The sequence below is a fragment of the Trachurus japonicus genome, chromosome 16 (assembly GCF_045865225.1).
Source record: "Trachurus japonicus isolate A0001 chromosome 16, Traja_1.0".
Classification (NCBI taxonomy): Eukaryota; Metazoa; Chordata; class Actinopteri; order Carangiformes; family Carangidae; genus Trachurus; species Trachurus japonicus.
The window spans coordinates 15,780,912-15,806,216 of record NC_140922.1 but is presented as its reverse complement, the minus strand read 5'-3'; the positions used below and the strand labels follow the sequence as shown (position 1 = coordinate 15,806,216).

General features: G+C 41.3%; 4 protein-coding genes across 28 annotated transcripts in view; all 4 read left to right on the top strand.

The window, feature by feature from the left end:
- The window catches only part of kif13a (kinesin family member 13A), a 37,474-nt gene extending 30,142 nt beyond the window's left edge, over window positions 1-7,332 (top strand). For 8 of the 25 annotated variants that reach the window (XM_085802056.1, XM_085802054.1, XM_085802051.1 and 5 more), the window contains 4 exons: window positions 65-152; window positions 1,564-1,715; window positions 3,891-5,097; window positions 5,733-7,332. In XM_085802056.1, coding sequence (XP_085658182.1) covers window positions 65-152; window positions 1,564-1,715; window positions 3,891-5,097; window positions 5,733-5,866 — 1,581 coding nt within the window. In that variant the 3' untranslated portion in view covers window positions 5,867-7,332. Of the gene's footprint in view, window positions 1-64; window positions 153-1,563; window positions 1,716-2,551; window positions 2,729-3,890; window positions 5,098-5,732 lie in introns of all 25 variants that reach the window. The other 17 variants (XM_085802040.1, XM_085802033.1, XM_085802041.1 and 14 more) reach the window with 4 other exon arrangements.
- A 1,641-nt stretch (window positions 7,333-8,973) lies between these two features.
- On the top strand, window positions 8,974-14,619 carry rbm24b (RNA binding motif protein 24b). The gene is made up of 4 exons (XM_085802026.1): window positions 8,974-9,330; window positions 9,619-9,742; window positions 10,049-10,103; window positions 12,975-14,619. The coding sequence occupies exons 1-4, from the start codon at window positions 9,160-9,162 to the stop codon at window positions 13,330-13,332; spliced, it is 708 nt and encodes a 235-aa protein (XP_085658152.1). The 5' UTR covers window positions 8,974-9,159; the 3' UTR covers window positions 13,333-14,619.
- Window positions 14,620-15,908: 1,289 nt separating this feature from the next.
- grinab (glutamate receptor, ionotropic, N-methyl D-aspartate-associated protein 1b (glutamate binding)) lies at window positions 15,909-21,041 on the top strand. The gene is made up of 8 exons (XM_085802024.1): window positions 15,909-16,075; window positions 16,858-17,009; window positions 17,100-17,327; window positions 17,425-17,528; window positions 17,917-18,117; window positions 18,394-18,522; window positions 18,618-18,761; window positions 20,150-21,041. The coding sequence occupies exons 2-8, from the start codon at window positions 16,874-16,876 to the stop codon at window positions 20,300-20,302; spliced, it is 1,095 nt and encodes a 364-aa protein (XP_085658150.1). The 5' UTR covers window positions 15,909-16,075; window positions 16,858-16,873; the 3' UTR covers window positions 20,303-21,041.
- A 147-nt stretch (window positions 21,042-21,188) lies between these two features.
- Window positions 21,189-23,611, top strand: LOC146972157 (speriolin-like protein). Its single transcript, XM_085802025.1, has 4 exons — window positions 21,189-21,348; window positions 22,543-22,764; window positions 22,868-22,986; window positions 23,208-23,611. The coding sequence occupies exons 1-4, from the start codon at window positions 21,189-21,191 to the stop codon at window positions 23,541-23,543; spliced, it is 837 nt and encodes a 278-aa protein (XP_085658151.1). The 3' UTR covers window positions 23,544-23,611.
- The last annotated feature ends 1,694 nt before the right edge of the window (window positions 23,612-25,305 follow it).

The following is a 25,305-nucleotide window of genomic DNA, read 5'->3' as shown; positions in this document are numbered from 1 at the left end:
ACTCTGACCTCATAAAATTGGCAAATATTATATATATGTATATATATATGTTTCAATTTTCTAGGACCACTGTGATCATGTGGACGGCTCCAACTGCAATCCCCTGGATGGCTCCCTCTGCAGCACACCCATCAAAAACAAGGAGAACCAAGGTACATAAAAAGTGCATCAAAGTCAAACGCGACATTCCTAAGTGGCCCTGTTGCATCTCTTCACACCTGACTTGAAAATGCATCTCCACATGAGCCTCAATCGACCACATGCGATTTTACTTCACCGCTTTAAAATGTAAACAGTTATGTATTGTGTGTGTTTGTAGCCAATCACCAGATGGGTCTGCTATCGACGTGCTTGTGTGAATGAGTGAATTAAAGAGGAACTATGCAAGTCAGGCGCTTTTCCACTCTTGCTAACCCTCCTCCTGACCATGTGCATTTGTTTACAACGAAGCCGGCGAGAAATCAATCAATAGAGCGGTAGATAAGGTTATATATCATATACGATGTTACAACGTGTAAATTGGTGTAGTTTAATCTCTCATAAACAAGAGATTACGGGTTACGGGGCGCGTTTGTGTTGCATTGCTGCAGAGAGGAGAGCTGGGACACCGGGGCGGCGTCCCCAATCTTGCGAAGTTGTTTCAGACAAGAGATGCAAGAGACACGCACATGGAAGACAAAGAGCCTCCATTCTCCTATAGTTAAATTACATATCCTGCATAGTTCCTCTTTAATGCACTATGCACACTTCTTAGAAATAAATACAATTTTAGCAACTTAATAATAATAATAATAATAATAATAATAATAATAATAATAATAATAATAATAAATCATTTCATTTATGTAGCACTTTTAATGATACTCAAAGACATTTTACATAAACATATTAAAACAACAAAACACATTAAGAACATAAAAAGCATTGTATATTAAAAGCAGTTCTGAACAGGTTTAAAGGACAGTCTCTCATGTAGAGAGATTTGTGTAGAGAGATTCAGAGGGATACAGCAGTGATGGAGAAGGTGCTGTCATCCCAGGTTTGGTGCTCACTTCTGAGTGGTGATCAGAGGAGTGGAGGCTGCAAGAGGGAGTGTGGTGGTGGAGCAGGTCAGTGAGGTAGGAGGGGGTTTGGAGGTGAGGAGGGGGATTTAAAAATGTATGCATTGTGGAATAGGGAGGCAGTGGATGTAGAGGAGGACAGGAGTGATGTGGTCACAGGAGCAGTAATAATAATGATATTTTAGTTTCGTAATTAAACTGTAGAGGGACAAATCAGACTGTGTTAGAGGATGTCAGGCAGCAGAGCTCCTTGAATGTAGCCAGGAAGCATTTGACTTCACATTGCTAAAAGAATATATCCACATGTGACCCAGATCACCTCTGAATGTGGCCTATCTCAAATATGTCTAAATACATGTGCATTCACACTTGTACTTGGAGCCGGAGTCAACTTGTGATTGGATCATCCAAGAGGGCGGTGTTATTTCCAGGGCTGAACAGGGCCAGTGTTGTCCCACGTAACTACAATATAGCCGAGTCACAGCTTCATGTTCCCTCACAGGTTTGGTCCCAGACAGCCCGACCTTTTTCAACTCCAGTCCCTTCAAGGTCCTCTCCCCTCAGCCACCCAAGTTCCTCAAGTCTCTGCTGCCTGTCAAAGAAGAGAACAAGGCGAAGAAAGCCCTGGAGGCCCGGCCGCTGCTGGGACAAGAGGTAGGGTGGAAGGAATTACCTCTCACTCGAGGGGAGGTATTCAGGTCTTCGTTTTTGCCATGTTTTTCTCTTTCCCATTGAATATTTCTTCAGTCCACATTTTTACATTTAACACATGACAGACACATCACTAATTTTCCAAAGCTGCCTGGTGTTCATGAAAGTGGCTTTGCTGTTGTGTGGCTGGACAAAACACAAACATGATGGTGCCATCAGCACGACTCACAGGAGCATGACATCATCTGGGGGCAGCCACAACTCTTGCCTAGACCAAGCAGTGCCGATATAATAAAGTCTCGTGTCTGTTTTTGTCTGAGATAATTGGATTTTCCAGATAGTTTGTGGCTGTTCCTACAGTTTGAACTAACATTGCATATATTTCTACATCTCTGCTTGAAGTGGGCTAAAGGAGGTGCTCATACTTTACAAATATAGTCCCTGTCAGGGCGTCTGTGTTTGGAGGGAAAGCAAAGTGGTTCGGTAAGCAGCAGGATTCAAACAAGAGAGAGGATAGAAGTATGACTTCAGTGGAAGATTAATGGCTGCTGTCGTGATACATTTTTTCTGTATGAGATTAAAGTTTTAATAACATTTGCTGTAGGCCATAATAACGTGCGGATATGAGGAAAACAAGGCTCAAGAAAATCTAAAACATTCAAACCCACTGTCAAAGAAGTACTGTACAGGTGCACACACTGAGGACACTTCAAGCATTTTTTTTTTTGGAATATGAATCTGCATGCTACTAACTGTGTAACTGGCCTGCCCAGCTCCATGCATGCCGTGTGTGTGCGTGTTTGTGTGAAGTGTGTGCTGTTGTTCTCACCCATCCGCAGAGCATGCGCTCATGTGTGGACAGCCCTGCACTGCTCCCCCCTCCCTGCCCCTGGCGCCGCCCCAGGGCAGGCAGCGAGGGCCACTGCAAGCCTTCCACCTCCACCTCCACCTCCACTTCCACCCCCACCTCCACTTCCACCAGCAGACAGCTCAGCTACACACTGCCACACACTGCTGTAAGTGCTCCACACACCACCTTGAGGGGGTCACTGGAAGGGTTTTACACACAAACACACACACACAGACAGACACACACGTGAAACACACTCATCTGCTGTAAGTGTTGAACTCGGTAAGGATTACACATGGCAGGCAAGGCAAGGCAATTTTATTTGTATAGCCCGTTTTTACAGACAGTTTGTCTCAAAGGGCTTTACATGGCATCATAACAACATCCTCTGCCCTTAGACCCTCACATCCACTGAGGAAAAACTCCATAGAAAACCCTTTTAACAGGGAAAAATCGGAGAAACCTCAGGGTGAGCAACAGAGGAGGGATCCCTCACCCAGGACGGACAGACGTGCAATAGATGTTGTTACATACAAGAAAACAGTTTATAACAGAGAATGTGAGAAACATGGAAATGTTAACAACAGCTGAAGAAGGAAGCTTCTGGTAGGCAAGGGAGGCAGGGAAGGGAGAGGAGAGGAGAGGAGAGGAGAGGAGAGGAGAGGAGAGGAGAGGAGAGGAGAGGAGAGGAGAGGAGAGGAGAGGAGAGGAGAGGAGAGGAGAGGAGAGGAGAGGAGAGGGCTCCATGTAACCAGATGTGTCCCCCAGCGGTCTAAGCCTATAGCAGCGTAGCTATAAACACATGTTCTCCTTCTCTACCAGGCTCTGTGAGTCTTTCTCTGAGCAGTGTTTTCACAGAGTCTCCCACACTTTACAGACAAACACAAGATATAAGATCAGCCACTGGAATCACAGACTTTGTTTAGACAGTGTATAAGCAAAAGACTCAATTTATAGTGTCTGAAACGTGTGTATTACTGAAAATATTTTTGTAGTTTATTATTAATTGGCTTCAAAAATTGGACAGTAGCCGATGTATCTATATTTCATGAAAGGAATCTGAAATTTGTTCCAGCGGTTTAAACCTTGTTTAAAATGGGATGATACAGTGCTCATATGTCTGTGAACAGTGCACACTGCTGAGCAACAAATACCTGAAACTGAACCATATTATAGATTCGTACCTCATTTTCATTTTCCATTATCACATCTTTTGTCATTTATTTGTTGTCTTCAGTCACTTGAAAAAAAAAAAGGAAAGGAAAGCTTAAGATGACATCATGTCCTGTGGGATGTGTCTTTTGTCCTGCTGTTGTTGGTTTGATCAGCAGGACTCGGAGGACGAGGAGACGGACGTGGACATCGCTCGGAATCTTGAAGGGGGCCCTCAGGACCACAGCAGCTTCCAGCCTTACATCCCGGAGGACTTTGCGAACTTTGAGATCTACAACGCCACTCTGGAGAGCCAGGAGGGGCTTCTGCCCGGCCGCTCCGACCCGAAGGGAAGCCGGTGCGGAGGGGGCAACGTGGAGAGAGAGGTCCCCCGAAGCCCCACGACCAGCAGTTGCACTAGCGGCTACTTTTCACACAGTGCCTCCAACGCCACGCTGTCCGACATGCCTTTCAGTGCCAGCGAGAGCTCTGACCACCTCAGCGTCACCTCCCGAGACCCCCAGGACCCTCTCGCGGGTCGAGGCTGCACCCAAACCAAAAGTGTTTCTGCAGGGAGCGACGCCCAGCAGCTTCCTCTCTCGGCAGGTGGGCTCCAGGATGCGGTGGCTCACCCTCAGGGCTCCTCACCTGTCAGTATTCCTAATTGCACAGACAAGCAGCGAACGTCACCTCTGCCTCGCAACTGTGTCCTCAGCACCAGCCAGGAGTTCACTGACTTTAAAGGGGCTGACGACAGCATTGGAGAGAGTGATTTAGCACATTTTACAGAGGGATGGAAGCAGGAGGGTGGAGAACAGAAGAAACCAGATAAGGTAGAAACACGTGACACTGGCAATCAAGACTCCTCTGTCGTTTCTGGTATTAACGACTCATCTAATCCTGAAAATGCAATATGTAAATGTCCCAATAACGAAGACTCTGTGTCCTGCCCTAACACAACTGTAGTTTGCCCCTCAGTCAGAGCACCAGTATGTGCACCAGATAAAGTCCCAGCTCCATCTCCAGCCCAAATAACTCCCTCTTCATCAGTCCCAACTCCAGCGTCACCATCCCCGGCCACATCTCCATCTACAGCCCCTTCCTCTGCCCCGGCTCTGCGGGCGGGAGGAGAACCTCCGATCCAGGAGCCTGCACAAGGAGATCTGCCCCACGGGAGTCCCTGCCCCAGCCCTAACCCCAGCAGCGCCGAGCCCTCCGGGGACTCCAGCGGGGATGAAAGCACCCCTGTGGCTCAGCTGCCCGACTGGATGGCCCCCGGAGAACAGGTGTGGGTGGGGAAGAGGAGAGGAACAGTCCACTATGTTGGAGGGGTTGAGTTTGCTAAGGGCATCTGGATTGGAGTGAAGCTGGACATGGCAGTGGGTGAGTCCCTCTCAAGATTTTCCTTCAAAGTAGTACCCAACTAATCTATGTTTATAGTGGAACAATTTAAGCTTATCATATTTTTTTATAGATTATTTAGAAGCAGTATTGTTATTAGATCCAATCAATCCTTATCATTACAAGTTTGTTTGTCAGTACTGTTTTTATTTAACCCTCAAATATGTAAATATGTAACCGTCATATAAAACTGCTCTTCAGCTTGCGGATCAAACAGAAACATACTGTACATTTTCAAAGGAGGGTAGTTGAGGTCAAATGTATTAATTCTTCACCTTCTCCTCTGCCTCCTGATTCAACAAACATGTAAGGGAGGAGAGGAGTGGGTCGAGGCTGTTAGCTCACTTGTGGCCCGAAATCACCGTTGCTGTTTCCCTCTTTAAGGTGTCACATAATGAAAGATTTGTGCTTCAATGTCAATGCAGAGGGTTTATACATGAAAGGCAAGTTTAATCATCCAGGCCAGGGTATTAAGTGTGGTTGTCATCAACAGACTGGTTCATGTTAATTTATTAGGAAAACTGCTTCTCTGTGTAAAAGATTTAAATATACAGTAACAAAACTTCAGGGAAAACAAACAATCCACTTTAAATCAGTTGTTCTCGACCCTCCCATAGGAAAGCACAACGGGACTGTCCAGGGAAGGGTGTACTTCCGCTGCCCCCCAGGCCACGGTGTATTTGTCAAACCATCTCGTCTCACCAGAGGACCTCCCTCCATGGACACAGAGCCCCAGACCCTGATCAGATAGGACCCAAAGAAGGACCAGCTTTCTGAGAAGAAGCAGACCCAAGGGCGGTCCTCAGATCAAACGCTGATGTATTCTGTAGGTGTATCTGCTTTCCTGACCTGTGCATTTCATGAAGGTATATCCTAATTACTGTTCACTGAGACTCGTCTATGCACATATCTGACTTTTCTATACGTTGATATTTTTGATAGAGAACTTAACTTTTAACTGGGAGTCCATATGGAATCTTTACCCACATACTTTTTCTTAAATTGGTTTCTGAACATTATATATAATATTTTTTATAAGACAATGCATCCACCCCTGGGGCTCATAGTGGAGTAATCTGGGATATGAAGATTAAGAATGTACTACTGTTAATAAACATTGATATTTACATCAATATGATACGTCAGGGGTAACCAAAGAACTACGGTTCCATATCTGCTGTTATATGTTATTTTTCTAATGTACATATGTGGAGGTATTCACTATATATCTGTGTGTCCAAGTAAAGCTTAGTGCCATATCTCTAGGAGTAATGCCACATACCCTGAACGGAGGACAAATCTGCAAAACCTGAGTTGCTTTCAGTGTTTGACTGCAGTTATGACATTAAATTATCCTGTTGAAGTACTGTAACACTGTGGAGGAAATAATCCCCATCCAGCATGAGACTATTAATGTTTGAATGCTTGCACTGGAAAGGATTCTTGGAGAGTTCACGGACTGTCTTCCATATTGGACTGATGAGATATTTTCTAACTGAGGTGACTGAAGAAACGTGTGTCATCACCTCTAATCCATGGAACAAAGCAGCTAGGCTTTATATAAGGCCTGGATATACTGATGCCTTATTGCCCTGTTTCCATTTTTTGTAAAGGCACATAAACCCCAGACTACTCAATGAGCTCCATAGCAAATTCATTGAGTTAGAAACAGAAACAATCTGTATGGACCTTAAACCTGTGTATGTATCTCATGATGCCCAGAGGCATTGAAAATGCCATCCAGCCTCATTGACTGATTGATTGAATACCTTTTTAACTGACCGTTCATCTGCATTTTATATATTAACTGACTGATGTATAACACTACATGTTAAAAGGTACTCAATAATGCAATTTTTCACATGGGGGTGTTGGATGAATGGGTGCTGGACAGTTGCAGGCGAGGGAAAACGGTGCAAAAGTAGTTTAGTTATGGAGAGAAGTTGTCCAATGAACTTATATTTTTATGGAAGTGGTGAACTGTGGAACTGACGAGAAATAGTTATATATTCAGGCTATTATTTCAAGAAAATGAAAGAAACCCAAGACCTTACTTTAAAGAAGAGAACAAAGCTGCTCTCCCTGAGAAGGAGTTGTAAATAGAAATGTATTTGAACATAGTATTTACACTATTATAATGTACAGAATTGTATTTATAATGTATCTCAAACTGTTTTAATTGGTACAAAATGTTCTAGAATAGAACATTTACAATCAGCAACTGTGTCGACTCTTCTTTCATTCGTCATGGCTGTGTGTGTGTTAAGAGCATACCATAGTATTGTAGTATAGCAGACACATATTATTCACCTATTGCATTTCAGTTAGCTTTCAAAGGAGATCTGAAAGTGAATTTGAAATGTAACATACATGGCATGTGAATCTTCTTTAACAGCAACATCTGATCTGAAAACAGTGTGTTCCCATCATTTATTCACCTATGAATTATGGTCTAAAGTTGTATTCCTCACTTCTCACTAGGTTGGGCACAGTCAGACTTGCCAATTTGTCACTTGTTTTGTGTTTCCAGATCAACAAACGACAAAAAATACCAAATTGCCACCTAATGCAACCGTCACAATGATTCCATTATGTAAAGTGTGCACAATCAGGAAATAGAGCTGTGTACGTTGAGTCTGCTATTTGAAATATGATTATCAATAATATGCACATACATGCTTGGAAAACAATAATTTTCTATGTTTTGCCAAAAAATATCCTTCTTTATAATATCTTATGATGTGGTGCATTTTACAAAGAAAATAGACACCAGGGGCTGTTTTGCTTTAACCAAACATTTTATACAGCATAAACATGCCCTAGTGGCAGTGTGTGATGTTTGCTCTACTTTTTGGTTACTTAACGTGGGGCAAAAATGTCTCCTGTCAGTGGTAGAGTTATGGTCCCCTGGAACTTATCTTGTCTGTGGCTGATGTGTGAATGTAAACAACGCAAACATGTAAACAATTTGTTGTCACCCACGAACGATGCAGGCAACGTATACTCCTTCATGCATGGAATAAGCCCCTGGATTTAAGGCCTTGTATGTGTCAAGTCTTCACTCACTATCAGCTTTGCAAATCACTTTAGTTGCAAATGCATGCCCCCTGCATGTTGTCTCATAATTTGCCCAATATCATGATTGAGATCGTTTGTTTTTTAACTTAATTATTGTGCCTACATGGAGTCAGTTGTTACTAATTATAATTTTAATAAAAGTATTCATGTGCAGTGAATGGACACAACCAACAGCAGCAGATGCACAGAAATGCTGCAGTAAAGGTTAAGTGTGTTGATTTTTAAATTGACAATTGTACAATTTAAAAAAAAATGAATATATTAATGAGTAATTTTGGGGGTAAGTAATATCTGAATATCTTTCAGGGCAGAGACAGAATTTTCTACCAGAAATAATGTAATTTCACATCACAGAAACAGTTTTTTGTAAATTGATGAAATATTTAAAAAAAATAAGTGTTTTTTTGTTTTTTTTTAATTATTAGTACCTATCTATTATTCTGTTCTCTCTCTGTATTTTTTTCTTCTTTTTTGGCAGAATCCCGGTTTGAACCCAGGAAGTGATTTAGCAGCTTTAGCCCACGTTTGTCTCCACTGTGGCTTCAATGATTTTACACTCTATTACTGACATGGATCTATGATTACCTACTGACTCTTTACTGATCTTAGATGAGATAGTGAGAAAAGGGTGAAGGGTTTGTCACGTGCACCCGTGTGTGTCCGTCCTTGCCACTGTTTTAGCAGCTGTGCAACAGTAGGTCTCCTGAACACTGAGTGGTGGTCTGGATCTGGGTGGAGTTAAGTATCTGTGTCACACTGACAACTGGGAAACCTCCCGCGACAAACTAACAGGTGTCGTCCTCCTCCTCCTCCTCCTCCTCCTCCTCCTCGCTCGGCTCCTCTGTGCCTGTACCGGGGGGGCTGCCTCTCCGCGCCGCAGACTCTCTCTCCCCTGCGCATCTGAACGCTTCTCTTTACTTTACCTCCCCTTGAAACTTCCAGGAAACCACCTCTACACCAACATACATGATGCACTCGGCACAGAAAGACACCACCTTCACCAAGATCTTTGTGGGAGGTCTTCCTTATCACACAACCGACTCAAGCCTCAGGAAATATTTCGAAGTGTTTGGAGACATCGAGGAGGCTGTGGTCATCACTGATCGGCAGACTGGCAAATCCAGAGGTTATGGATTCGTAAGTAACAACCTGTTGATGTGAATATGAGTTTCAAGCCGCTTGCGCATGTTTTACTGTGGTGGGGGATCAGGTCAAATGAACAACTGTCAACACCCAAAGAGTCGACTGTGCTGTTGACTGTTGCACATGTCATCTGTGGCAGGATTGGAAGGATGATCAGAAGTCAAATAGCTAGAAAAAAAAAAGAAAAAAAACTATTAGCAATCATTTCTGGGCGCCTGTTGATCACTGTGACCAAGCTGTGCTGTAACATGTGGTGAATGGACAATATGTTGTTCCTCATAGGTGACCATGGCTGACCGGGCCTCTGCTGATCGAGCCTGTAAGGACCCCAACCCCATTATAGATGGAAGGAAAGCCAATGTGAACCTGGCCTACCTGGGGGCCAAGCCTAGGGTCATACAACCAGGTGAGGGGCCCATTTCATAGCTACAGCCAGAGGTTAGATAATTAATGCTGCGTATAAAGACAGCAGGCCTCTACACAGCCACAAAGTTAATAAATACTACATCCTGCTAAAGGGGATATGAATATAAGATACAATTTAGAAAAAGTTGCAGTTAGCATCATGTAAACGACTGTAAACTAACGATGTAAATGACTGACCCTCTGTAGTTTAGTATTTATGTACTCTTGCATATGTCAGGCCACTTTCTTTAACATCATCTCCAGTTTGAAACTATTGTTGAATGGTAATAATTTGTTTTAATTCCAGGGTTTGCATTTGGCGTGCCTCAGATCCATCCAGCGTTCATCCAAAGACCTTATGGGTAAAGCTGCACAGCATCTGTGTCTTTTACAAAATCTACAGTATGAAATGGAGAGAAAAGAAAATTCTGCTATTGTCTTTCATGATCTCCTACAATGTGCTTTTCTACTGTTGTAAACATTTATTTATTTTTTATCATTGCCTCCACCTATTTAAACCTGAATGAGGACATGTGAGTGTTGATGTGTGCTCCTCTGCTTGGCGTTGACTGTGAAGGAAGTGAACGTTTGTCCCCAGCCACTACAGGACTTGACTTGATGTTGTCTATCTCTCTCTGATCTGACAGGGTCGGTAACGGTTAAAATAGCTGATGAAGGGACATGATGATTTGAGGAATAGCTGAGTCTGCATTGGGCAGAGCACTAAAGTGTTACCTGTATACTCTGACATACACAATCGCACTGAAATGGTGACTAGATGCATGGAAGTCTTATGTTTTTTTTCCATTTTGTTTTTCCAGTTTTCCATAGTACATAGATTGGTGTGTGCCTTGTTTTTCAGTATGATGTGGTGTTCAGCTTAACTGTGTGCTCATTTCTACTTGCAGTGGGGGAGGTGGGGGTTGCAGGAGGTTTTTGTGCAGACTTTGTGAGTTGTGATAGGGAGTTGTAACTCTGCAAATGGGGTGTTGATTCTTTTCCCCCTTTTTTTAATTGATTGATTTGTGCTTTAGCCTGTGTTTTCTTTTCCCCCAGTTCTTTAGTTAACATTAAGTTGATAGTGTTTTGTTGTCAAAAGGGGGCTGATGATCACTCATAGTGTGTTCAATTCAAAATCGATCCCCTACAACAAAACAAACACTGGCTTGCATGTGGGAGTTCTGTTTCTGTTTCCTTACCCATGATGCTGTGTTGTTTTCTTTCTTTTCTTTATTAACCCACTGCTTTCACTTGTAGCTTACATCTACAGGTAAACATTACTGAGAATAGTTTCTTCTGATGAACGAATAATATTCTTTGACATTTTTCTCATCACTCCAGTGGCAAATCATGTATAAAATTAAAATGTGCAAGGGGACTTTGAACACACACACATACATAGTAAGCAAACATTGGGTATGTTCAGTTTCCCCCATGTTTTATTACAGTTAAATGTCAAAGTCAAATTAAAAATGACTTCTACACTGTAAAACTATTTTTAGATGTCAACTAACTCTATTCATGATTTTGGAGTCATTATTTAGCACTGTGATAAACCAGTCTAGCCCTTTTCATATAAATATATATAGATCAGCGTCCAGTGCACTGTGGTTTGGAGACAGAGATCTTAGCCGGTCTCTTGGGCAGCAGCTGTTGGCTACAGTGATCTCCACGGCCTCTCAAATTCAGATGGAAAATGGGAGTCACTCAGCGGTGCTGTTAATAATGTATGGCACAGACAGGGCCGCTTGGCTGTGGACAACAGGTGGGCCGAGCCATGTGCCCATGAAGCCTTGTGGTTATGTGCTGGGGATTACCCATGTGTCCTGGTGATTTACAAAGCACCTTTATTTAGCTCCCGACGTGCAGGACCACAAAATGTTCATCCCGTCTCTTTCAGTAGACGTGGCTTAAGTCAGCTGTGCCCTTTTAGCACTTGAACTGTTGATATCAAAACAATGTCAAATCACAAACGAGGAAGAACAACAAATCCGTTTCTATCTTGTCAAAATGAAAATTAGACGTGTGATTAGATTTAGAGCAATAGACATAACTTTGTTTTGTGATCATTATGTGACTGTAGCTCAAAGCGGTTAGCTCCAATTTACAGCAGTGGATACATGCATCCCACTTTGTAATACGAGTAGCACTTCTTGATCAGCTGGGACACCTCCAGTCCCATGATAAATAAGTAAATTCAGGAAAGTCACTGTGACAGTAGAGCAGCGTAGGAAGCCATTACAGTTCCCGAGTCCCCTGCCATGTGTTACTGAAGGAGGGGATCAGCTTGTCCTTTGGAAATGACAAGGGGAGCAAAAAATAGCATGCTTCCAGCCTCCCCTGTCAGTCAAGTTGGCGTGTGTATGTTTGTGTGGGGGTGTATGTCTGTAAGAAGGGGGGAGGGGGCACTCGTCCATGGACCGATATATCAGTTTCACACCTGCTCTTCAATATATTTACTGTGGGTGAATTTAACTCAGGTTAAAAGTAGGACCAAATGTACCCAGATACGCAGGCTTGTATTCATCCCCCCATAGTTTGGTCTATATACAGATTATTGCTCTTCCAATGGAAACCTGCTGCTCTTACCCCACTTTCTCTCTCAAAAATAGCTCAAAGGATTTGTTTTTCAAAACCAACCGACACAACATGGCCTCTGCGCAAGCCAATACAACTAAGCACCCACTTGTTGAGTTATTGTATGGTCAACTTGGCAGCTCCATTGACTGCACTGCAAATAATTTCCTTTATTTCTAAAGACAGAAAAACCTATTTTTCTCGTATTTGTTTTTTGTGTTTAAGGACGTATTAACATGTGTGGGCATGCCTGTATGTGTGGTGTCTGTGGACAGAATAATGGCCACTTCTTATCCTGATATGTTGTGGTGTTGTGCGATAAGCTCGCATTTTGTAAAATCCAGTTTTTCAGTGAAACTTTGGGTGCAGAGCTGGGCTGTGTCTTCTTTTAATGCCTTACTGTCTTTCAGATTCAGGCGCTTTTTTTGAAATTAAAAGCTGCGCTTGTGTTTCTTTGTGGTTTTGCTGCTTCCTTAACTTTTCATTTCTAGGTAGGGTTTTATTTCAGTTGTTAATGAATGGATTTGCTGTGTTCTGAGGACTGGATTGACGTATTTGTGGCGCCTGCTTTTCAGTTTTCCAGAGTTTAGTTTCAGCGTTGGACGGATGTCTGACTGTGGCTCTGCTTTGACCCATTGTGTCTTTGTGTCCTACAGGATCCCTGCTCACTACGTCTACCCTCAGGCCTTTGTCCAACCCAGTATGGTGATCCCTCATGTACAACCTTCTGCTGCTACGGCAACAGCTGCTGCTGCCACTTCCCCGTACCTTGATTATACCGGTGCGACGTACGCTCAGTACTCGGCGGCTGCTGCCACTGCCGCCGCTGCAGCTGCCTATGAGCAGTATCCCTACGCGGCGTCACCAGCACCAACAAGCTACATGACTACAGCAGGGTATGGATACGCTGTCCAGCAGCCGCTCGCCACTGCTGCCACCCCAGGGGCTGCTGCTGCTGCTGCAGCCTTCAGCCAGTACCAACCTCAGCAGCTGCAGACAGATCGCATGCAGTAAAACCATGAAAACTACTTAACAGGAGGAAAGCAGGGGATGCCCCTCTTCCCATGAAGAGGGCAAAGTTAGGAGGGGAAAACAGTAAAAGCTGAACGATGGTTGTCACTCCCAAGTTTATCTTAGCAGTCCTTCTACCAAAGAGCCTGAAAAAAAATCAGATTGTGGAGACACATGAGAAATTAGTCTTCATATTTTTACTCAAGCAAGATGAGTATTTTGTCACTATTGAATATATACAAATATTTAATATTTATTCAGTGGTAAGATATATTTAATGTTGATTGACTCACTGGACCTCATGTCAACATTGCTGAATTTTGTGTATATATATATATTGGTGGAATTTGTATAAAATTCCCATGAACATTTATGTCTTATAATCAGGTTTCTTCCCCATTTCCACATTGAAAACAAACCAAAACACTTGCATATAAATATGAGAACAGCATGTGACGTCATCATGCAGTTTTCAGTATTTAATAGTTTTGGACCAGTATTTTGTTCGATAAAGCTATGCAGACATTTGATAAAGAAGTTTTGTTAGGATTGTTCTCTTTTTTTAATAACTGTTTGGAGTGAGATAGATTAGACATCCTCAATTAGTTTGTTTTAAAGTGTATTTTCTGGGTAGCATTTTAGATAAAATGCTGAGGTGACAGCAGAAGCTGGTACAAGCACTCACTTTTCTTCCCTTTAAATTGCACCTCAAATACACTCAGCAGGAGGGAAGAAACATTGTAGAATGTGAATTGTCATTTTGAAAAAAATGTTTCATAACGTGCCTTTAAATTATGCTATTTATGTATTTATTATGAAGCTTTACAGTAAAAAAAACAAAAAACAACAACCTTTATTTATGTTTGTGTGTTATTAGTATGAGCCTACTATGGAACATGCCCACATGTGCTGCTGTATTTTTCATGATCAAAAGCATATGTTAAGAATGTTTAAACTTGGCTTAACAATAGCTATATTATGTATAAAGAACAATATGAGTGTAAAGGTAGCAATAACTCCAATGCTTTTTTCTCCTGTTTTCTGTAGATTTAATTTTGTCTAAAATATATCCTTAATTCTTTAATGTCGCTTTTTATACTTGACCAGTTTGGTAAAGGACAGTCTGACAACTGTTTACTTTTTGAATTGTATACATTTGATGTCTTTTGACATTAAATGATTTCTAATGCAAGGTCATCATCCTTTTCACCTTGCACTTTGTAATGCATGACTCAAACAAATGCAAAAAAAATGTATTTGCGAAATAAAAGGAAAATTTCCTTAAACTTTGTTCTGGGATCTTTGTAATGGTTATTTTAATGACGCCCTATAACTTGATAAAATCATGTGAGGTGTGGTCTTGGATAAAGCAGATGGTAAATTGATGCATTTAGACATCTTTATCAACTGCCATGAAGAAAAAACTGCCTCTTGTGTATGTTATGTGCTGTCTTTATATAATCAGCTCAGATATTCACCTCTATGATATGCTGTTTCTTGACCGCTGCCAGCAAGAAAGAGTCTTTTTTTGAAATTGATTTAAACTTAGGGAGTTTTCAGTTTTCTACTGTTTACATTGTTAATGGACAGATTTTTAACATCACGCCTGGTTCCAAACTAAGTCCCTCTTCCTATTAAACACCATTAATTGAAAGAAGCTGTTGGTCAGATTCCTTGATTTAGATCAAATAAAACCTGAAAAACTACTAATAACCTAAAACTTTGAATATCCCTGCGATATAAATCCTGATATGTTTCCATTTTAAATGCAAAAATTGAATTTGCCAGAGCAACATCATGGCTGTCCTGTGTGTAAGCAGACCTATCTGCAGCTCGCTGCTTTGTTCACCTGTTTTTAAACAGTCCCCACCACTCAAGTCTCTGTAGACTACAGCTGTGACAAAGAGTGTGACAGGAAGGATCAGAAAGGCAGTTGCATGGTCTTTTATTCAAAGACAGATCCATTTGAAACAAATGTTGTCTTGGTGACTTCCTGGCTACTCTCTTTCTTCTCAGTAAAGCTGTGGACTCCTGACACCTGCTGGTCTACGAAGGCCACTTCCCCCTGACAAATACAGTGAGGCACCTTGCTGGTGCTTTTGTTTGTGGGGGAGGAGAGGAGGATGGGCCTTTTTTCCACAGAAGCTGTAGAAAGTAGGTTACTTTCGATTTTAGTTGAGCAATCGACCACAGACAATAGTGCCGTGTTCAGGAATGATCGGAGTTTTAGCAATTGCCAATTGCAATTGTTACAACCCCCTAAAATGTGTTTGTCGAAAATCACAGATGAATATTATTTGGAGTGTTGGACATGATTAAAATTCCCTTATGTTCAAATTGGCCTTTAAATGAATATGTTCAGGAAATCAAGGGCCTTATTGGGTCTTTCAGTGTAAATAAACGCAAAATTAAGCGGAAACAGCTGTGATATTGTTATTGTTATTGTTATTTATATTGTTAATGTTAATGTTAACGTGCACTATTTATCCAGCCAGGGGGAAAAAACCATAATCAGTCAGACGTGAAGTAGGAGTTGTCAGATGAAGTGAGTGCTCTCAAGTGGTTCCCAAGTCAAACATCCACTCCGGTGACGTGAACGCAGCATCACATTCCGCCGCAGCACGGGGGGCGAAGGGGCGGTCATTTCCTCGCAATTTCCAGTCAAGGACGGGAGAAAAAAATCTATCAAAGTAGAAGTGAGCCTGCACAGAAATAAACTGGAGCGGAAACCTGTATCGTGAGCATTGTGAGTAACCCTTTGAAGACTTGAGCTATCCTTCGCCGACATTGTCCATCTTTTGTTGCATTTTCATTAGCCCAGCCGTTTGGTTGTTGTGACGTTTGCGTCGTTTATTGTTCTGGTTCTCACCCATAAAGAAATCATAACAAACGTAACATCTGTGCTAGTTTTGACTCGTGTTAACCAGTTGGGTAGGCTATGTGTGATGTGGGCTAAATGACCTGATTGTTTGCTGTGAGTGAAATTTGTGGCCTAAAATTAGTAGCGAATCAGTCGCGAGCGCCGCGGAACCTCTGGGAAATTTGAAAAGCTAAAGCTAATCAATTGACTTTTATCGGCTGGCGTCGATAGAGATGTGTGGACAGGATTAAGGTAAAAGTGGTGTCTGGTTAAGCATCTTTAAACACGAATGATAGGGATTAGGATTGAAGCGAGGCTCACGGAAAGCTAAGAGGAACTGAACCACATCGAAGGAGAAACAGGCTTCCTGGCTGGGTGTTGGAGTGTAAAAGTGTTGTTGATTTGTATCTTTAATGAAGCACAACCATTGCTTTTTCAATTTTACTATTTATTTATCGGGGCGACCGTACACACAGCACGTGAATCTAAACAATGTTCATCAATTTTCTATATTTACCGGAAGGCAGTATTGTCATGTGACCACATTGACGTCACATCGTGTGGTATTGTATATTTGTGGTATCCGCCTCCGTCTTGAAAACCATCGCTGTTTTCATTTCAGGTTAACTTTTCACACGACTGCTCCTTTTTTATTTTCTATTGTGCAGCTGATCCAAACCAGAGATGAACACCGAGAAGACTGATTTCTTGACCGGGGATGTGGGACCCCCTCCTCCTTACCTCCCTGGACAGGCAGCATATCCTCCTCCCTATGATATGAACATGGCAGGTCCAGCTATGTTTGGAGGCCCTGCTCCAGGTCCAGCTATGTTTGGAGGCCCTGCTCCAGGTCCAGCTATGTTTGGAGGCCCTGCTCCAGGTCCAGCTATGTTTGGAGGCCCTGCTCCAGGTGGTCTCCCTTTCCCTCCACCGACTGCCTTTGCACCAGGTGTTGCTGGAGCCTTTGGGACCCCCATGAGCCCCCAAGGCGGTGTAGGATATGGCGGCAATCCAGCTACCACACCATATTCTCCACCCACTACCACACCATATTCTCCACCCACTACCACACCATATTCTCCACCCACTACCACACCATATTCCCCACCCAACCTGGGCCCCACTGGGGACTTAAGCCGTTAGTATTTCTAATATTTTTGGCATTTGATCTTATGTGGAATACGAGTCGAAGGATAATTCAATCAGTCTAATGCTACTGGTTGGTGTCATTTCAGATGATACCTACCCCAACCAGGATGACCCGCCCGCCTTCAATGACAATGAAGACTTCGGTTTTGGATTGGATTACAAGCACATAAGAACAGCCTTTATCCGAAAGGTACGGAAACAGAGTGGTTAGAGGAAAAGGTAAAATGATATATGTAGTGAGTTACATAGGTGTAAGAGCCCTTTAAATTTGCTATATTAATAAATCCACGGTTTTTACATGCATAGGGATTTCCATCTAGAATGTGTGTTGTGATTTTATTGTCTTAAAAAAATATAATTTACATCAAGATCATTCTCGGCAAGTCAACATACTTGCCCCCAGATTTCATTACATCGAGCTTTCAACATGTCCTGCTGACAAATAAGCAGACAACATAAAATAAATACCCTATTACTTGACCTTCTTGGTACAGTTATCACTGAAGTAAATTATTACAACTTGAGATATACCTTTAAAAAAATTATCTGTGTCTGTTGCCTCACACTCTTCATTCCAGGTATTCTTGGTGTTAACTGCTCAACTGCTGGTGACATTTGCCTTTGTGGCTGTTTTCACCTTTGTGGAAGAAGTCAAGCGGTTTGTCCTGGTGAATTACTGGACCTACTTGGTGTCCTATGCTGTGTTCTTTGTGTCCGTGTGTGTGATCAGCTGCTGTGGAGATCTTCGCCGAAGACATCCTTGGAACCTGGTTGCATTGGTAAGCCAGCTCACACTTTGTTTTTGTTTTTCCCCCAAATGGTAAGCAGAGTTATAGCTTAGAAAGTACTATGCTATTGTTGTCATTGGGATATTTACAAACCTTTTATATTCTTTTTCTTTATATTCTTCATTCTAAAAACCTAAAAAAGATTGAGCCTCAAAAATCTGTGTTGTAACCAGAAAGTGGCTTGCCATATGTGTACCTTGAAATCTCACTCTGCTCAAACATGTGCTACACTGCTGATGTATTACTGTATGCATGTCTTGTTTTTAGTCTGTCCTGACTCTCAGCATGTCCTACATGGTGGGAATGGTTGCCAGCTTCCATGAGACCGAGTCGGTGATCATGGCAGTGGGCATCACAGCATTTGTGTGCTTCGCAGTGGTCCTCTTCTCTCTGCAGGTCTGTATCTGGTCATTCCCTGTATGTGTGTCGTATTCTCTGATCACACCATGATATGGAGGTAACTATAATGTCACATTGGCTTTTTCCTACAGACCAAGTACGACTTCACTTCCTGTCATGGCGTGCTTTTCGTATGTTTAATTGTCCTGATCTTCGTCGGCATCCTCTGCATCTTCATCCGTGACAGAATTCTGCACATTGTGTATGCCGGACTAGGAGCGTTGCTCTTCACCTGTGTAAGTCCTTGGACAAACAGTTTTCTCCCTCCTTTACTGTATATGATGATAATGGTAGCAGTGAATATTATCAGTGTGATTCTGACACCCATGCATAGAAAAATATGTGGATTTGATGGGGGTTGAGGTTTCAAATCAGACCCACCACTCCTGTTGGGACTCGATAGAACAGGATATTTGTGATTGAAGGCTGTAACAGCTGCATCAGTGGTTTTCACTGAGTCTGTGAGACCCACTGTTTTGTGTAAAACCAGAGTTTCAGACTAAAAAGTTGTAAACACCGTACAATAGGAAACCCAGGTAAAAACTGCACAGACAGCTCTTTCTATAGTGCTCATCATCACGCCTAGTAATACACTGAAGGTGGCCTGTGGGCTGCGTCTTTTTTCAAGCTGTGTGGCAGCGTTGTATACAAAAGCATATTAAAACGTGCATAACAGGCTAATAAAACAAAACACTTTATGAGGTGACATGTTACCTGAAAGAAAGTTAAAAAAAAAAGATATAAAAAATATAAAATTTGCTTTTATATAAACTTTAAAGTAGAACTAAGTAGGCTGTTGGTTATATGTTTTCTGACTACCTAAATCATTCTCTACAATAAATGTCATGGAAATTACATCCGCAGAGATTTTCAGTTCCAGCTCCACAGGATTGAAAATTCTATTTAAAACATTCAGCAGCAATGTGCTTTTCAAAACAATGTTTGATCAATGTTGAACATCCACACATTTACAGCAGTTTACATTTTGGCTACTTTCTGCCCACAAAATGGTCACTGTGTAACCATGTGTAAACATGTTTCTGGAAAGACAAACTGCTGCTTAATCTTTGACTGCTATCCACCTTTTTTCGAACGTCAAAAACATAAGCCGGTTTTGCTCTTCCGGTGGAATTTTATGTCTACGTTTCCATGGTTTCGGTGGTCGTGGTAAATGCATGGATTTTCTTTTTTTTTTTTCTTTTTTTCAATGAAAATCTGTAAAACGCATGGATCATCACACCGGCTTTTAAGAATGGATATCACACAAATTGACATCCGTGTTAAAAGCCAGCGTTAATAGATCCATGCGTTTACCGCAACTATGACAATGACTGAAAACCATGGAAACGTAAACATACAATTCCACAAAACCGGCTTCCGGTTTTGACGATATATGATGTTCAGAAACTTGTGGATAAGGACCACAAATTGAATTCCATTCTTCTCCACTGTATTATAAGGCAGAGATGTTACCCATTATGTAGAAACCTGGACAAACAAAACTAATCTGTTAACTAAACTAATTTGAGTAACGCACCCCTCGAAGTGGAGACCACGTGACAGAATCAGATACTGGTTGGTTTTCTTCACAGTAGACTGATCATGAATTTTGTCTGTATTGCAGTTCTTGGCGGTCGACACACAGATGCTGCTTGGCAACAAGGAACTGGCCCTTAGCCCAGAAGAATACGTCTTTGCTGCTCTTACTCTCTACACAGATATCATCAACGTCTTCCTTTATATTCTTGCCATCGTTGGAAGAGCAAGGGGAGGCTGAGCTGATAGAAGTTCTGAGTTCTTGTATAAAAAAGAAAAGTGGATTCCCATAACCTTGATCTTTTTTTTAATTTTATTTTGTCTTGTAGTTTGTGTTAATCACATATATCAAGATTGCTTTGCTTCACCCTGTGAAAGTGTTTTTTATGATAATATATGGTGTCTATGTTGTAGTTTGGGGCTTTTATGAGGTGTATGTCCTGTGGTACAAAACTTCATCTTGGTTTGGAAAAAGGTTTCTTGCTACAAGGAAATTGACAAAACAGAACTCAAAGTCCACTTCTATGCTTTTTTCTTACAGGCCTTTCACCTGTATTACACAGTCTTCATCAGAAGCTTATTAAATGCAAGCCTGATGGCTGTCAGGATTTCATCCATTTCACCTTTAGAGCTTCTTATCCAGGCTGGCTGCTTCAGCGGAGTAGGATCCAGTGATAGAAAGGTGAGGGACAGTAAGTGGACCTTGAGTGGGGATCATTTTGTCAAACAACTGATTCCAGGGTCAAGAATGAACTTTAATGCTTAACCAATAAAGTCATCAGACTTGTGAATGGCCAAAAAGTGCAGTGGATGAAATGATAACTACTGAGCTTGAATGTCAACAGGCTTGTGTCTATGACAACCAAACAAAGACGGTTGGAAAAAGTGCACTTTGAGTTCAAATTGAGATTTTTGTTGAACTATTATTTCCAGTGTAATGAAAACATTTTAATATGTAAATATAAAGGTCATTTTCAAAACCTGTCTTTTTTTTATGAAGTGATAGAATCTTGACAGTGTTGCATCCCGGCAGAGAATTCTGTTTTGTTGTGATTTGATACAATTCTGTCAGCATCCAGAAACTTTTTAGGTGTTTGTGGCTCAGCTGTGAAACTGGGAGCCTCAGAATGGACCTGGAGGAAACCATTCGTGCCTTGCTGTCAAACAATGATCAACTCAGGCAGCAAAATGATCACTTGAGGTCCATGCTAAGTGTAGTCAAGGAAAACATAGACCTGAGAGCCAGGATGCAGAGCTTCGGCAACAGTACACTAGAGGAGTTACCAGGTATTGTAGGTGTTTTTCTTTACCGCTAGGTGGCAGCTATGGTGCAGTGCCAAAGATGTGTAATTCACAGGAGCTAGAATTGGGTGTAAAAACATAATTTTGAGCTTTATGAGCTGAGATCGATGTTGTATTTGTGGATGCCTTTGTTTTAAAGTAATGTTTGCATTTTATAATGTGATTTCCACAGATGCATGTACAAGCGCAGGTCATTTCGTGGTCCAAACACAAGCAGCCTTTTACAGATCCGTCTTTATGTAATTGCAGCTTTTCATAACACTGGACTAGAGAAATAAACAACCTTAAATTGTTTCCTAGCAACACAATTCCAAAGAAATATTACTGTGTAATCAGATCTCCAACAATGTATCTTTGTAAAGATGAAATTTTACATTTTCTACCTAGTTTGTATGTTTCTAATCATACACACATGAAGGTGGGTTGTGAGCAGCAATTTCTATATTTAAACTGGATATTGTAACCAAAACAAATTATCCTCAAGTTCTATGTTGAATAAAATATAAGACTTTTACCGATGTAAATAAATATTCAAATCATACTGTTAGTGGGAGACATTTTTTTCAACATAGTCATGTATTTTCAATATCCTACAGTGCATTTAGTATGGTAAAGGTATAGGAATAGGTATATTTTCTTTTACTTGCTCATAGGATCTTTTATTTCATGAGTAGCCTGCCTTAAAGATTTATACAATTGGGATTACTGTATCACATTTTCAGTTATCAGAAATAATTCTAATCTCTACAGAGCATATTTCAAAACCCAACTTGCAACGTGCTCAACACAAGGGAGCAGATTAACATCAATAAGCTATACAAACTTCTCTGATGAAATTGTGACACAAGACATGAAAATGTTCAACAATTGATGAAATGGAGAGAAATAATGAGTAAAAAATAGAATTGAAAAAAGTCCTGACAGAGGTGTTTTAATAAGAGTGTCTTCTCTGTTTTGAAGCTGTGATTTTGTGACATTTGCCACAAGATCTCAAAGTATGTAGAGACAAGCTATGTGACCAAAAGACCAGAAACCAGAAATGTAGCAAGGACAAGTTCCATGGTCCTCCATCAAAGTAATCAATAATGGGTGTATGGGTTAAACAAATGTGTCTGTGTCATGATATGCAGTAGCCTAAATGATGAGTAGCCTATAATGTCTGGTTGTTCTTGTCATCAGTTTGCTCACCATCAGGGAGAAAACCATCCAGTCTGTGGCAACCCACCATTGATGAGACACACTTTAGAAAAGACCTGCAGCAAACCAAAGTCCAGCGTGAGCACCGAACCTCATCTCCTGTCGACTTCAAGTCTTTTGTACAGAACTCGGTGCACGCGGACACAATAAGTGAGAAAGAAGAATCTCAGAGTACCCAGAGTGATCTTTCTCAAGAGGGCAAACGTGAGTGATGCCATACATACATGCATGGAGACACATTTGAAAAGCCATAGTTGTGTTGTTTATGAATATTTGCTTGAGTTAAATTATTGAATTGCACTTTCAGACAGGCTGCTGGGAGAGATTGCCTACCAGCTGGATGGGAGGATTCTGTCTCATGTCTTCCAGGGCCATAAGAGGCTCTACGGTTTCACATTACTCAACATACCAGACAAGATCATAGAGGTAAGAAAGCTCTCATTCATATCTGAGGCATTTAAAGACAGCCTTTGTTTACATTTGGAGCCTACTTGTGGACAGTTCGAGAAAAAAGTTGTTGGTTTTTTGACATTGAAGATCAAATCTGAACAAAACTTCAACTGTAACTTGTCCCATCATTAGTTGATTGAGGAAAACAATACAGACCATAACTTAGAGACTCCCAAACCAATCTTCCTGTCTTATAGGTCAGCACACATCCCCTGACCGGGCAGGTGGATGACGGCTATCGGTTTCATCTCACGCAGAGGTACACTGACCTCATGGAGCAGTTGAAGCAGATCGGCTACAGAATAACTCTTCACCCTCATTTCACTGAATTTATTGTCAACACTTATGGGATCCTGAAGGAAAGACCTGCTGAGAACAGCACGCAAGCAAGAGACTACAATAATTCAGACTACCTGAAAAACCTGATAGTGACCACAGCACCCAGAAAACTTCAGAAGGACATGCTGCTTGTACTCACCTGCCTCTGCCATGTGGCCAAGAGGGATAGAAAGCCTATTCTTCTCTCCAAGTGACTGCATTCAAAGACATATTGATTACATTTACAAGCTATCATATTGGAAATAAACATTTTCATGGTGAATGATGTGGCACATTTGTGTTGCTGTGTAGAGTGAGAACAAGAGTGTGAACTTTCACTTTTGCTCACGTTCCCAATCCCTATTGAACTGATGTAGAAAGAAACCATGGGCCACTTCTCACTGTAATATACTCATATCTAAGTCATGTAGCTACACACATACATCGTACATACATACATACATACATACATATATATATGAACTGATTTCCATGTCCAGGTTTGTCTCTTGCTCTTATGTACTCAACCGAAAAGCGACTTCCCTTTTCCAGAGAATACACTTTCCTAGAAAAGAGAAATGTATTTCACCCTTAAAATACAGTAGATATCAGAACTTTAGAGCACAAATGTTTGTGATAAGATAGTACGATTATCTCTTTCCTTTTTCTTTGCCATTTTCCTATCTATTTTATTTATTTATTTATTTTGATTGTATGCACTATGACACATTAACACCATCCTCAGTCTCTTATTCACTCTTTATATTCAATATTCCAGCGAAGGATAATGTCACACTCTGTGGAAGAAATCATACTGATGCCTGCTAAGCATATGATGTATGGTGTGTGTCCCACATTGTGGATCATGAGGTACAGCACCATGAGTGAATTTCTCGTGGACTTATGGTAATCACTGATTTAAATGCCTTTTTGTCTCAGTACGCGTTGAACAAAACATGAACTTGGCAATTCAGAGGCCTGGGACCAGGCTGTTATAGGCCATTTGGAAAAATGCTGTTCAGTTGAATAATGACGAGTCTGATGTGACTCAGTCCTTCATGGTTGAATTGCTGCAAAGAAACCACTAGCCTACTGAGGGAAGCCAACAAGAAGAGGGGAACTGCATGGGAAAAGAAGCACAAGCAATGCCAACCACCATGTTTTCATGGTATCTGCTAGTGTTTTTTTGGTTTGTTTGTTTTACAGTGAAACATGCAGGAGGAAGTATGATCCTGTGGAGGTGACCCACAGCTTATGAAACAAGAAGCAGAGTGAGCGCTGCATCAGATGACCTGACCACCACGTTTAGCTGACCTGAGATGACCTGTGATTAGTTGCGCTACAGCCAACAAAAACTGCCTCAACCTGTAAACTGTTGGCAAGTCTTTCCAGCTGACTACCTAATTAACCTGACAGACATGTCTATACATTCTTTTGTTTACCTATAGCCCTGTGTTATTATACAGTTTTGATGCCTTGAACATTGTTTTACAATGTAGGAAATTGTAAAAAAAAAAAAAACAAACAAAAAAACAACATTGAATTAGAAGGGGTGTGCAAACATTTGATATAGGCTGCACATGCTCCATAGCTTGCTTCCTTTTTTTTTTTACAGTCTATGCTTGCTCCACAATGTTCTTGATATTTCACTGTTATCATGCAGGGCATATCTTGTCACCACAAACTGCCCCTAGGTTGATAATAAACTCCAATTGCATCTTATTTGCAAGTGGTGAATGAGAACATTGCCAAAACAAATGTAAATGGGCTTAATGTAAACATTGGCTATTCATTGTTTGCATCCATGATAATGTGGCATGAAGTAGCCTAGCCTAAACCAATCCAAAACTGATGGGGGTGGGATGTATTTCATATTTTATCCAAATTGTTTTCAACGGTGCTATTTGGTAGAAGGTTTCCACAAATAATTACTTGCTTAGTTGAGTAAGTTACAAAAAAACAAAAACACAGAAACAA